Source organism: Phaseolus vulgaris, chromosome 7 (assembly GCF_051622355.1).
Source record: "Phaseolus vulgaris cultivar YP4 chromosome 7, ASM5162235v1, whole genome shotgun sequence".
Lineage (NCBI taxonomy): Eukaryota > Viridiplantae > Streptophyta > Magnoliopsida > Fabales > Fabaceae > Phaseolus > Phaseolus vulgaris.
This window is the reverse complement of record NC_143504.1, coordinates 10,490,704-10,504,550: the sequence shown is the minus strand read 5'-3', so window position 1 is coordinate 10,504,550 and position 13,847 is coordinate 10,490,704. Positions and strand designations below refer to the sequence as shown.

At 35.8% G+C, this 13,847-nt stretch overlaps 2 protein-coding genes across 3 annotated transcripts; one reads left to right on the top strand and one right to left on the bottom strand.

Moving 5' to 3' along the window:
- Positions 1-835: 835 nt before the first annotated feature.
- On the bottom strand, positions 836-3,565 carry LOC137829022 (uncharacterized). Its single transcript, XM_068635818.2, has one exon. It carries the CDS (start codon positions 3,563-3,565, stop codon positions 836-838), a length of 2,730 nt encoding a protein of 909 aa, XP_068491919.2.
- Positions 3,566-5,561: 1,996 nt separating this feature from the next.
- LOC137827812 (Ribophorin I) lies at positions 5,562-11,695 on the top strand. Of its 2 annotated transcripts, none has more exons than XM_068634150.2 (9): positions 5,562-5,795; positions 6,296-6,340; positions 6,939-7,570; positions 8,287-8,434; positions 8,980-9,159; positions 9,263-9,331; positions 10,144-10,233; positions 11,232-11,380; positions 11,474-11,695. In XM_068634150.2, exons 1-8 carry the CDS (start codon positions 5,685-5,687, stop codon positions 11,352-11,354), a joined length of 1,398 nt encoding a protein of 465 aa, XP_068490251.1. In that variant the 5' UTR covers positions 5,562-5,684; the 3' UTR covers positions 11,355-11,380; positions 11,474-11,695. The 2 variants fall into 2 exon arrangements, with proteins under 2 accessions (XP_068490251.1, XP_068490249.1); XM_068634148.2 differs by having other exon boundaries at positions 11,454-11,695.
- Positions 11,696-13,847: the final 2,152 nt, after the last annotated feature.

The window sequence follows — 13,847 nt, the reverse complement described above, 5'->3', positions numbered from 1 at the left end:
TTAACTATAACCTTGTGATTCTGGAAGTACATCCGCATCCGTCGTGCGGTAATGACTAAAGCTAAGGCAACTTTTTTGACCATTTGGTACCGAGTTTCCGCGTCGTGTAAGACTCGGCTGACGAAATATACCGGTCGTTCCTCCGCTTCAATTTCTTGTACTAGAACGGAACTCACTGCTTCATTGGAGACAACGAGGTAGACCACAATGGGCTCTCGTGCGTTCGGTTTCTGGATGACCGGTGGGGATGCCAGAAATGTTTTTAGCTGTTGGAAGTTCTGTTCGCATTCATCTGTCCATTCAAACTTAGTTGTTTTCTTCAAAAGTTTTATAATGGGTCTCGTTCGTTCGGCAAGCTTAGGTACGAATCGAGATAACGATGTAAGGCAACCGACTAGTCTCTGAATCTCTTTGAGTCCGCTAGGACTTCTCATTTCAGTGATTGCCTTGCATTTTTCTGGATTAGCCTCTATGCCTCGATGGGTGAGCATGAAGCCCAAGAATTTCCCACCTTCTACGCCGAACGCACACTTTTCCGGGTTCAAACACATGCGGTATCGACGCAAGGCTTGGAAAACTTCCTTTAAGTCAGAAATATGTTGCTCGCAAGAATCTGATTTGATGACAATGTCGTCCACATATACCTCCACGTTCCGACCGATCATGTCGTGGAACACATGATCCATAAGTCGCTGGTATGTGGCTCCGGCATTCTTGAGACCGAACGGCATGAATTCACAGAAGAAATTATCGGAATCCGTTCTGAATGTGGTTTTCTCTCGATCACGGTGGTACATTTGTATTTGGTTATAACCCGAATAAGCATCAAGGAAACTTAGGATTGATGACCGGCCGCACCGTCGACCAGTCGGTCGATTGTAGGTAAGGGATACGAGTCCTTTGGGCATGCTTTGTTAAGGTCTGTATAATCTACACACATTCTCCATTTTCCATTCGCCTTTTTTACCATCACCACGTTGGCTAACCACGTTGTGTAGTGGGCCTTCTGAATAAAACCAGCTTGAACTAACTTGTCTGTTTCCTCCCGTGCGGCTTTGCGTCGTTCTTCACCTAGTTTCCTTTTCTTTTGAGCGATCGGCTTGGCCTCTTTATAGATGGATAACCGATGGGTGATAACATCTGATTTTACCCCTGGCATGTCTGCGACGGTCCAAGCAAAAAGGTCAGCATTTTTTGTTAACGTCTTACCGATCGCATCTCGGTCGTCCGGCTTAAGAGATGTCCCCATGTGTGTCTTGCGATCTTTGTCACGGAGGAATATGGGTTGAAGATCTTCCCCTGCTTCCATCCGTGGATCATCCAGCCGAGGATCCAGATCAACTAAAGCGACTAAGTGTCTTCTAGATTCTCTTCCTTTAGAACTTCTTTCCAGTGACCGGCCTCTTCGCTCTGCGGTTCGGTCGACCGACGTAGTATAGAGCCTTCGGGTTGGTTCCACCTTTAGGCTAGCTACATAGCACTCTCGTGCTATCTTCTGATCTACATGTACGGTTGCTATATCTCCATTGACCGAGGGGAACTTCATAGCTAAATGAGGGGTTGAGACAATGGCTTTCAGCCTGTTGATAGATGGACGACCGAGCAAAATATTGTACGATGTGTTGGCGTTGACGAGTAAGTATCGTATGTTGATGGTCTTACTGAGGTAGTCATCGCCGAATGTAGTGTATAGATCGATAAATCCTCTCGTATCTACTCTTTCTCCCGAGAAACCAACTATCTGCTCGTTGTAGGGTTGTATCTCTGCCTCTGAGATCTTCATCTTCTTAAATGTTTCCCAATAAAGGATGTCGACCGAGCTACCTTGATCTACTAAAACTTTTGCGATTGCAAATTTATCTATCTCCACAGTTATTACCATGGGGTCATCTTGAGATGGATCAATTGCTGTGAAATCTTTGTTAGTGAAAGTGATTGGTGGTATGTGCGGTCGGCGTTGTGTGGAAGTCGAATGAACGGATTGAACTGCTCTTAAATGTTTCTTCCTTGCTGAATTAGAACATCCTCCACCTGCAAAACCACCTGCAATGTAGTTAATTTCTTGAGGGGGCTGGCCGAGTGATACTGGTCCAGCGATTGTATTGATGACCGTGCGAACTTTCTGTTTAGTTCGACTCCTACGCTCAGGGCTTTCGCTTTTAGGTCTCGTTCGTCTAACCGGACTTTCGCTTCTTTTCCTTCTGTTCAAACGATAGTGACTGTCACGGGTTCGGTCGTCTCTTCGTCCCGCACGTTCTCGGGGATCATGATCACGCTGGGGTGACCTGGATACAGTAACAGTAGTTTTCACGAACTTACGGAGGTGACCGGCCTGGACGAGCTCTTCAATTTTATCTTTTAGTGTTTGACATCCTTCGGTCGTGTGACCGTAGTTACGATGGTACTGGCAACGTTTACTGGTATCGGCATTGGGAGGGGTTTGCGACTGCTTTAGTGCCGGAATCAATTCAATCTGTAGTGCTTCGTCTAGAACTTTCCCCCTTGGTACAATCAAGGGAGTGTAGTTGTGGAAGCGGGGACCCCTGTTGGGGCGATGGCGATCTCGGTCGGTCGGCGCTATGGGGGGACGAATCCCTTTGCCCCTATCCGTGTTCTCTACATGTGTCTTTCGATGATAATCAATGTGTTCTTCTATCTGCATGAACTTTGTCGCTCTTGTTCTTAATTCATCCATATTACACGGGGGCCGTTTGATAAGACTTTCAGTGAACCTTCCAGGCAGTATGGCTGAGACCAAATGATGCATAGCTATTTCTGGATTAAGGTTACGAATGCTCATACACACTTTGCTAAATCTGTCCATGAATGTTCTTAAAGATTCTCCCCTTTCTTGTTTGACATTAAGGAGGGACATGGAGGATGTCCGATGAGGTCTACTTGTGGCATATTGTGTGGTGAATTTCAATTCCAAAGCGTCGAAGTTTGTAATGGAGTTGGGTGGAAGGTCAGAGAACCATCCAAGGGGGCCTTCCCTGAGAGAGGTGGGGAAGACTTTACACCACATCGTCCGATCAGTTGTGTAAAGGGTCATTTGAGTTCTAAATATATTCATATGTTCATCCGGGTCTGTGGATCCATCGTAAAGATTTATTGTTAGGCCTCTCCACTTGTCAGGGAGTGGGGTGGCTATGATATCATCAGTGATCGGATGGCCTTTCGGGTTTGCTACCCTGTTTGGGGTTACCTGCTTCACACTCTGATGGGTGTGTTGAACGAGTGATGTGGGAGGCATAGTTTGGGCTATTGTTTGGGCTATTGTCTTCGTTCCTGACTGGAGTGGTGGTGGAGAAGGCGCACGCGAATGTCCTTCACGCTCAGATTGCTCGAGTCTTTCCATCAATCTTTTGTTCTGCTCTTTCAGTTGAGCTATCTCTTCCGCATGCCGCTGGCGTTCCTCTTCTTGTCTTTTCTTCTTTTCATCTTGACGTAGTTGATTAGTGACTCCCTTCTGGAGTAACTCCTGCATCTGAATCTGGAGGGTTTGGAGTATCATCCTATGTTCTTCCGTGGCAGTATCATTGTTGTTGTTCGCCGTTGAACCCATCCTCGAGTGTTGATACCTCTAGGTCTGGGAATGGTGATTACTCGGCCCCACGATGGGCGCCAATTGTACCTGTATGAATATTGGGGACTGAGTAATGTTGATCCACGTCGATACAAGGTGTCTGCTCCGCTCTCAGTTGTCCTATTCTTCAAGTCTCCTACTTCCTCGTGTGCCTCGGTCGGCCGGTGGGGGTACCTGCGATTGTGCTCCGACGCTCAAGTCAGCAATCTTTTTCCGTGAGAATCTTTGATAGTGTGAAAAAACGTACCTTTTTTTCCTTTTTCCCCTCCCTTTAGTAAGTTCACCTGAGCTTGGGCCATTGGGGTCAAGCGGTTGATGGCTCGCGACGTGTTTTGTGGTCCCTGGGTCGTGTTAGATGGTTTCCTGGGATCTAGGGGGTGTTCCCGAAAATCCAAGGAGTGCTCACGTGTATTTGCTGCTCAGCGGGAATTGTAACCGTTTATTCCACGTGTAACCACGTTATTCGCTTAATTAAATAATTTAATTCGAACCACTCGGTCGTCCGGTGCCAACTGGTACAGAATGTATTCAAACATAATTTAATTTGATACTATATAGTTTTTTTTTTCTTCAAAATAGTAATTTATGTAAATGGACAAATATTTTTTAAATTATAGAATTGAAAATATCGAAAATCATAAATATGATTTAATTTCAAAGAAATCGTCAATTATATTTGAAAATTTGTAAAATTACGTAGAAATTATATTCAACACATACAAATTCAAAGCAAAATGATTTATGTAATATTTAAAAAAACGACATGTCTCGCATGGTCTGTAAAATGCAAACTGGGTTGACTTACCTCACGTAGAAAATGTGGATTGATTTTATTGACCGGTCCCGCACAAGAAATATTTTTTTTTAAATTAATGAAAAATAATTTTTTGAATATAAATTTTAAATAATTTTTTTTTGTTTATTAAGTTAATATTTTTAGATGAATTAGGTAAATGGTCTCAGAAGATTATTCTCGTGACACATGCGTAATAAGATGTAATTTCTAATAAAATTTGAATTTCAAATGTACTAATAAATTTACTAATAAAATATTTCATTAAATATATATATTTTTTTAAAATAATACATGTAGACAGATAATTACTATTTTAATTTGAAAAATAATATATAAAAATTGTATTTCAGATTATAGAATTTAGAATGAATAATTTTATAAGTTTTGAAAATATAAGACTGCAAAAAAAATTAAGAAGGTGCAATTTTTTTTTTAATTTTTTAAAATTTATAAATTATATGAGCCAGCCCACTTCACCCCACACATGATTTGTGCACGCGAATTATGTGGAACGAACTGGCAAACAAGATAAATGATTCTTCTTCCTGCACCCCACATTTTTCTAAATTCCGAAACTGATCTTGACCTTTTATTTGAAAAAGGACAATGTGATTACTGGTAATCGGGATCTGGGAGTGTGCTACAGATTCATCAATCCAAAACTAAATCTTTTTTTTTTTTCAGATGAAGGGGTGTTTCGGAAGCAAATTTTGCATAAATTATTGATATTTGGATTGCTGAATCTGGAAGCCTAATTCTGTTATGGATTGGTGGATCTGGAATATTTTTTTTTAATTATGAATTTCTAAATTTGGAATGCATATTTATGTTATGGATTGGTAGATCCGGAATATTTTTTTGAATGTGAAATACATATTTTGAATTACGGATTGATGGATCCGAAATTTTTCCGGATTTCATAATCCAGAATGAAAAAAAATAAATACAGTTCAAGTGCATTTTAGGACTTTTAAAAAATAATAGGGATAATTTAGTCTTTGCAAACATTATGAGGGTGCAGGGAAAAAAATGTAGGGGTGCAGGAAGAAACTGCCCGAGATAAAATAGACAACCTGCTCCGCACAGTCCACCCCCATTTTGCTATTCCTACGAAAATTAGGTTTTAATTATAAACACTTAAGGGTATATATATGATTTCACTAAAATGAGGAGTGCAGTTTGAAAACCGGGGGTTGCAAAAGCCTTTCTACGGTGAATTGGAAGTTATTACACTCGAATCTAATTAACCCAAAATTGCAGTGTAGACTTCAGAGTCTTCCTCTGCTTCCGTCAACAACTGCAATGGCAATGGTCCCTCAACCTCTGTTAATCCTTCTCTTCTCTCTTTCCCTTCTTTCAATTGTCAACTCCTCTCCTTCCCAACATCTTCAGATCGTCGATGCCGAACGCAGGGTAAGTCTTTACTTTTCTCGCTAACATGAACGTCGGCTTTCGCTCAAGATCCGTGTCAAAATGGGAACATTTGTTCTCCTGTGCTAATCAATGCCTACAAAATTTGAACTTGCGACATGGGTATAACAATAAGTATCGTAGATTCATGTAAATGGGTAATTCTTGCGTGAACTGTGTGTGCAATCTGTATTTTGGTGCTTACTCTTGTGTTTTTTAAGAGTTATGGGAAATTGATATGAAATTGTTCTAGCTCCTTTGTTAAAAATAGTTTTTGTGTATGATTTGAGGGAGGGTATACGTGGACTAGTTTGTCTTTTTTATGGAATACAATTTGGGGGAGTTCTAGTGTGATTTTTGACTTTTTTTTCTCCAAAACAATTGAAATATTTCTGTGTGCATTTTTTTTTTGAGGAAATGTTGGGTATGTTCTGCTATATTTGGCACCGTCCGAATGCTCTTTTCTGTATATTGAATGACTAATATTCCAACGATCCTTGCAGATTGACTTGACCTCTCACATTATTAAGGTGTACTTGACATTGAAGGTAAGCTCTCCATACTGTTTCTCTTTTGATAGTAGGGAATAAGGAGAAAAGATGAAATAAGTTTTTTCATTAACTAAAGTTTGTTTATGTACAAGTTAAAAGTCAGATCTTTGACAAGCTAGATTTTTTAGAAATTAGTTTATACATAAGTTAATATTAACTTGTGGGATTTTTTTTCTTATTTTCTTCTAGAAATGCTTTTGGAATAGTTTATCCAAACAGGTCCTAAGTCTGGTGTTTGTTATGGTTTCTGTTTTGCCTATCTATAAACTGTGTTCCATACTCAGCTGGGAATAGGGACTTGGAAAGTTATTGGCATGTAAAAATCATGTTTTAGTTGGCCAGATAAATTTTATTATAATTTTATGAAAAGTGGTTTGAACCAAACTTATTTGTATACAAAACAATGTGATGAGATTAACACATCTCATAAGAATGCTGGAGTCTATTGAAGTCTATAACATGACCAACAAATCAGTATTTGTTTGGACCAGATTTTAACTTGAAATTATTGTTTTTTATTTCTTTTCAATGGATTGTGCTATCAAATCATCATTTACAAAATTGTCGATTTTATATTTCTGAGTTTTCCTTTCAGGTTGAAAATTTGGGGACATCTGCTGCTTCCGAAGTACATCTGGCCTTTTCACCCACTGAAGTTGAACATCTAGCAACGCTTAAAGCTGCTGCAACTTCTGGGAAGAGGAAGAAGAAAACTTATGTTCCTCTTGATGTCAAATCTGCTGAGGTACCTGATGGACCAAATGGAACTAAGTTATTCTCTATAACTTTGTTGACTCCACTAAGTAAAGGTGGAACCACGACACTAGAGGTGCTTTACATATTGACACGTTCTCTGGAACCTTTCCCAGTTGAAATCAGTCAATCAGAGTCACAGTTGGTTTATTTCCGTGATAGTGCGATATTACTGTCTCCCTATCATGTCAAGCAACAGACAACTTTTATCAAGACACCAAGCACTCGGGTAGAATCATTCACGGTGGTGGACCCCACCAAACGTGCTGGTACCGAGTTGAAATATGGGCCATATGAAAATCATCCCCCGTATTCATATTCTCCTGTACTTGTTCATTTTGAAAATAACAATCCATTTGCTGTTGTTGAGGAGCTAGAACGTGAAATAGAAATATCTCACTGGGGAAGCATTCAAGTCACTGAGCGATATAGCTTGGTCCATGCTGGTGCTCAACATAAAGGTGTTTTTTCAAGGTATATTTGTTATCTCTCTTTTACTTGATGCTTCTGATCTGCATTCAGTTATTTTGGAAACATATGTAATGTAACTGTTAAAATTTAGAAGGAATAAAAAAATTACATACATGTCAAAATGGTTAACGTGAGGACATAGTTATTAGTTTAAGATTTTAGAATGATCTTTTTCTAATATATTTATGTATTTGTTGTATGCTTATTATTCTTATGCGTGTTGTAATTTGTCATAGTGTCTCATCTCACCTCTTGAAACATTGTCTAGTTTCTCACAATTCTTCCTGGTTTGATAATTTGGTAGTAACTTCAAATATTGTATTTTTCCTACATGTTTTTGTGTAACATTTGATGACAGATTCGTGAATTATTTTTTAAAAAGTTGTTAACTGCAGAAAAAGGATCATTTTAAGATTTTTATCACATCCAGGCAAGAACAGATAGATTGGCACTTTCTTCATAAGCACCCTATGTTTCTGTAAACTGGCACGGACTCATACTGTAGTTTTACTCCAGTATTTGAACTTCCAAGAGTTGAAATGGACTCATTTTTAACATGTACTTTACTAATTGATCAGCTGGATTAAAGTTGATGAAACATTAACTTATAGTATCTTTTGTTTTATATGTTATTTTTGTATTCTTCTGAATTTATTCTGACATTTTCCCCTTCACATATAACTTTTTTGTGTGCATAACTGGAGTTTTTCTGTTGGCAGGGTTGACTATCAAACTAGATCGGGTCGTTCTGGTGTTTCTTCATTTAAATATCTTTTAGCGAAACTACCCCCTAGGGTCCACTCAGTATACTACAGGGATGGAATAGGAAATATTTCCTCTTCACATCTACGTACAGATTCTCGGAAGGTAATATATGTTATCGGGTCTTTAAAAATGATTATTTTTCTCCCACCCTTCTTGACATCGTCATGCACCATTTTTTTTTTCTTTTTCTCCCTCGTTCTTTTGAAAGACTTGGGTTGAAGAACTAGAAAACAAGTATACGGCTGTCTCATCTCAATAGGTGACCACATGGCTGTGTTCATCATAAGTGAGACACGATGCTTTTTCTGCTTGAAAGTAATGCCGTTCATGTCAACATAAAGAGCACCATCGTTTTCATTATTTGGTCTATATTTATGCTTGACTGGAGTACTGGTTAACATTAACACCATAATGAGTTGATAGAAACTGAAGTATAAAATTATGAATGGAAGTGATGATTTCTTCATGGAGATGCATCTGTATTAATGAAGAGTAGGCGTCATACCAGTTATTGTTGATGTATAGAGATCACTGAGGAGTTTAGTCTTGAATGACGAAATGATAATTTTTTGTTTTTCAACATAATCATTATTTTTAAAATGTCATGTTTGCTGATTCATACTTATTTACACGTTTATTGATTGCAGTCAGAACTTGAAATTGAACCTCGGTATCCTCTATTTGGAGGCTGGAAAGCAACCTTTGTCATTGGCTACGGACTACCATTGCAAGACTTCCTTTTTGAATCTCCAGATGGCAGAAGATACCTCAATTTTACTTTTGGTTGCCCTCTTGTCGAGACAGTGGTTGATAAGTTGATTGTAAAAGTGGGTTTGTTATGTAGCTTAAATTGTTCTCCTTGCTTCAACTGCTTTTGTATGCAAATGTGGAGGTTTAATTTACCATTCTTGTTGAACCATTAAAATTCAGGTTGTGTTGCCGGAGGGATCCAAAGATCCCACAGCTCAGATTCCTTTTGAAGTGAAGCAGCATCTAGAGGTAATGTTCTCTTAATATAATTATTTTTGTTCAACACTGATTTAGTTTCAACTTTCGACTGCATCTGCATTCAATCTTAGATGGAACATGTGCACTTGTGACCATGATGTTTTGAGGATATAATGTGAATATGGATATTGGCGACTGCTTTATATTATGTATATTGAGTTACTGTCTGGTCGAATTGGCCTCATCCTGATGATTTGACCTTCCTTAGACTTGTGTATTACATCTTTATATATTGAGAAAATCTCATCAGAGTGGGACCTGGCTCTGAGCACTCTGGAGACAGCATTGCAATCTTATTTGGTTGCATGTAATCTATACATGTGTTTATTTAAGTTCGAGGGTGGGGAGTTAAAATATTAGGACTAAGGTCCTAAGTCTTGTTGAGTAGAGCATGTACTCGTTGTAATACACCAGTACTCAACTTGATTAGTGGCTCAGTGATTTGTATTATAACATAGATAATGTATAATATAAATTATTCAGAGTCTCTTCATTTCCACCCAATCGTATAATTTCAACAGAAAGTTCCTTAAAAAAATCAGAAGTACACAACTTATTGTGAAAAGGAAAAAGGGGAAGGGTGTATCAACATGTTAAAGAAATAATTTATTTTGTATTCTTTGATTAGAAAATAATATATTGTCTAATTATATATACAATTTAACTTCAACTTCTCCAACATAATTCATTTTTATTCTCTGGGTATAGTTTGATTCTGCTATTGAAGAATTTCACTTGCTGTACTTGTTGCATAAAGCATTTGATTCCCCGCAGCTAAAATGGTTTTAATTTGAACTTTGCAGATCAAGTATTCATATCTTGATGTTGTCGGCAGGACCGTTGTGGTTCTAGAAAAAAGAAATGTAGTTCCTGAGCATAATACTCCTTTCCAGGTAATTACCAAATCCAATGCCTATAAATAAATAAAAAGTTATAAAACTGGTTCGGTATGTGGGCATTTCATGAATTCTAAGAGCATGAAATTTGCTTATTGCGGCCCAAATCAGGGACCAATGCTACTTTTACTTAAATGTCATGATGCAACAAAATTTATTATTGACGCCATGTTAATGGCAAGAAATTATTCTTGTGCATATCCTATATTTCCTAGCAAGTAGTTAATGAATGAGGCATTTTAAACAATGTCGGGTGTATGCAAATGGATGGAGGTCTTGTTGTAGATGAAAATTGTGTTTGGCTTGAATCTGGTTATTTACCCTGTTTGGTAATGTTATGCCTTCGGTTCGAAATTTTGGGCTTAAAGCTTACAAACGATGTATGGAAAAATTCTCTTTGATCCCCAAGAAAAAATGTTTTTCATGGATTTCTCAAATAATTTTAAACAAAATTGTCTTTGCCATCTATTCTCAGACAACAAAACATGTAACAGCATTTGCGTCCTCTCTCTATCACCACTTAATTTACTCTGATTCTTACCAGTCCTTCAGTCTCATGCCCTTTTTTGCTTGTCTTTTTGTTTATTAGGATGCCTTTATACCTACAGTTATTCCAATTTAATGTAACATATCTGATACTTAAATGACATGTTGGATCAAGTTTGAACCCTGCATTTTTATTTCTTACATCTGGAACAAGGTTTGGATAGAATTTTTATCATCTTCTCAAACCTTAAATGAATCTAAAAGGATAATGTAAAACACTTAGCACTGCCTTTAATATAACTACAATAATGGAAGGCATAACATATTATGAAATCATGGACTTATTTTCCAAATAAATTTCTACTCAACTTGTCAAAGGCTTGGACTATACCTAAAATTACTACATGAATTAACTTCTGGTCTAGGTCTATGATTTTATTATTCATTCTATAAGTAAACTTCTGCTCTAGGATATGGTCTAACCATTTTTTATTTCAATCTTTTGGTAGGTATACTATGGTTTTAACCCTATATTCATGCTTGCTGAGCCATTGATGCTGGTATCTGCATTTTTCTTGCTTTTTGTTGCTTCTGTGGCATATCTTCACATTGATCTTTCCATACGCAAGTGAAGAGCATCCAGCCAGTCTCTTGAAAGGTATGTGCTAAATCCCTCTTTCATCTTTTTTTTATGATTAAAACATTCTCTTTGGCCATGCCCTCTATTGAAGTATGGTGGCTTGCTTAACAGGCAGTGACTGAGCATATCCAAGGGTTCCATGTTTTTGGAAGGTGATATTGCATTTTGGCAATATTGTGTGGAGTTAAGAGTACTAATTGCAATTATACATTTTACTTGTTTGTACAATTTTGCCGTGGTAATTTTATCTTAGGCACTTAATGGTGAGAAACCTGTAAGATTTTACCTTGTAGGTATTAGAAATATTGAAAAAAAAAAAAACGTATTCAATCATCTATGTTATAATAATTTCGTTAAAAGGTAATCCGCACTTAAATGAATACCTTTCTGGAGAGGAAAACTTTATAGTTAAAAATCGTTTTTCCCAGTTAGTTTTGCTTTATGGTAAGACTATTGTAATTTGTAAATTTATAAGATAGCTACAAAATATCATTATAAATAAACAACAGTGTCATGTGGAATTTGAAATTTGAAATTAATGTGAGAAATACCATTTAAACCGAATTTTTGGCCGGACTATTTGTCATCTTAGGTCGAATTAAGACATTACTACATCCATACATCTAAGTTGAAATTCTATAGCATTTCCATAATAAATAGCTTAAGTTCCAAGTTATTCATAAATTTGATATTTTTAATCAAGTTCTTATTAAATTTGTGAGCACTTCACTTCAAAAATTTGTACTTTTTTAATTGAGTTTTTTTTGTCATTTTTCTGTTTAATGGGTCTCGTGTAGGTGTAAGAAATGTGAATTTTTTTAGATAATATAAAATGATGTTTCCTTATCTATACATGTCAAGAAATATGAGGTTTTGTAAATAATATAAAATAATATTATGATTAATATAAAATGACAAATAACTTACCATTGTCTTCTTGATCAGTGGTGAAGACGATTAATGTAGGATGGTGTTAAAGCTATAAAACATTAACAACAACATTATTTTCCATCAATCATAAAAGTCATGTTACTTAGTTAACGGATAAATTAAATAGCAAAAATTCAATTAAAAATATAATTTTTTTATAACTTAATAAAATAAAAGGAATTCAATTAAAAATTTATAAATAACTTAAAATTTAAAAATTAAGCTTAAAATAATATTTTATATTATAAGAATAAAATATTTTTGTTAACAATTAAATAAAACATTAATAAGATTGTGAACTTTATAAGATTCTTGCATGTAAAAATAGTAAAAAAAAAACTTTAAAAATAACATGACATGAACAATAGAAGTCACAAAAATTAAACTAACATCCTATAGAATTCTTGTAGTGGAAATGCATTTAGGGTCGAAAATAAGCTTATTAGTTAAGTTATATTAAATTGCAGAGTGATGCTCTTTATCAAGGTTTGGTTTGGCCTTGTAGTAAGACATTTGAAATACACAAAAATTTTACTTGCTAGTTTTGATTCTTACTATTTTATCCGAAAAAATCATGTTATATTCTGAAAGACGTGATCACGGATAAACTCTTACAGATAATTATTCACATTTCAAAAAATTAACTTGAATCCAAATAAAATTTATAACCTAATTATCTACCGTCTTAAGAAGATTCACGAGTCATTTGTAAACTAACTGCAAAACAAAGCGCTAAAAATAAAAGAGTTCACCAATTGGATCATATCTTGTAAATTTATTCTTTGAAATTATGAACCATTATAATTTCTTAAAAGTAAATTACTTATAAAAATAATTTTAAATATTATCAAAATTAAAATAACATGATTATCCTTATTAAAAATAAATAACTTTTTTTTAAATACACTTTTAAGTACCACAAACTAGTTTTATATTTAAAAATCACTTCCAAAGTAATTAGTATATTATTTTTAAGATTTTGTGTGTTTAGCAGTGAATGTTGTTGGATTTTAAAACCAAAGTTATAGATACATAAAGCTAGAGATGAATTGAACTGGCTTTGAAGAACACCTTTTTTGTCGTCCCAGGATTAATGCAAAGACAACGATTGCCCGCAAGTCATGTTTGAAGATTGATTGTCTGTTAATTTCATCTAAATAACAACCAAATCACTGCCTTGCCTCACATTTCATTTACCTTTATGCCCTCCTCCTCTACGCTGTAAATTTTTTTTTTTAACCATTTACAATAATACTCATTAACAAAACAACAATGAATTTCGATTTCTAGTCCCCATAGCTGAGTTATATTCTCATCACATTTTTATTCATTACTAATAAAAATCATATTTTATTCCAATAAGATTATTTATAAGAAAATATATTTGTGATAGATAGTACTTTCAAATGAAGATACTCACTTCTTAAGTGTATTACATAATTGTTTATAGTGCAAAATCTTAAGAGAAATGAATTTTACCGTGCCAGTAATAAAGATTTTCATTAAATATTAACAAAAGCTACCGAAAAGAAACTTTAATCTTGATTATAAAAGA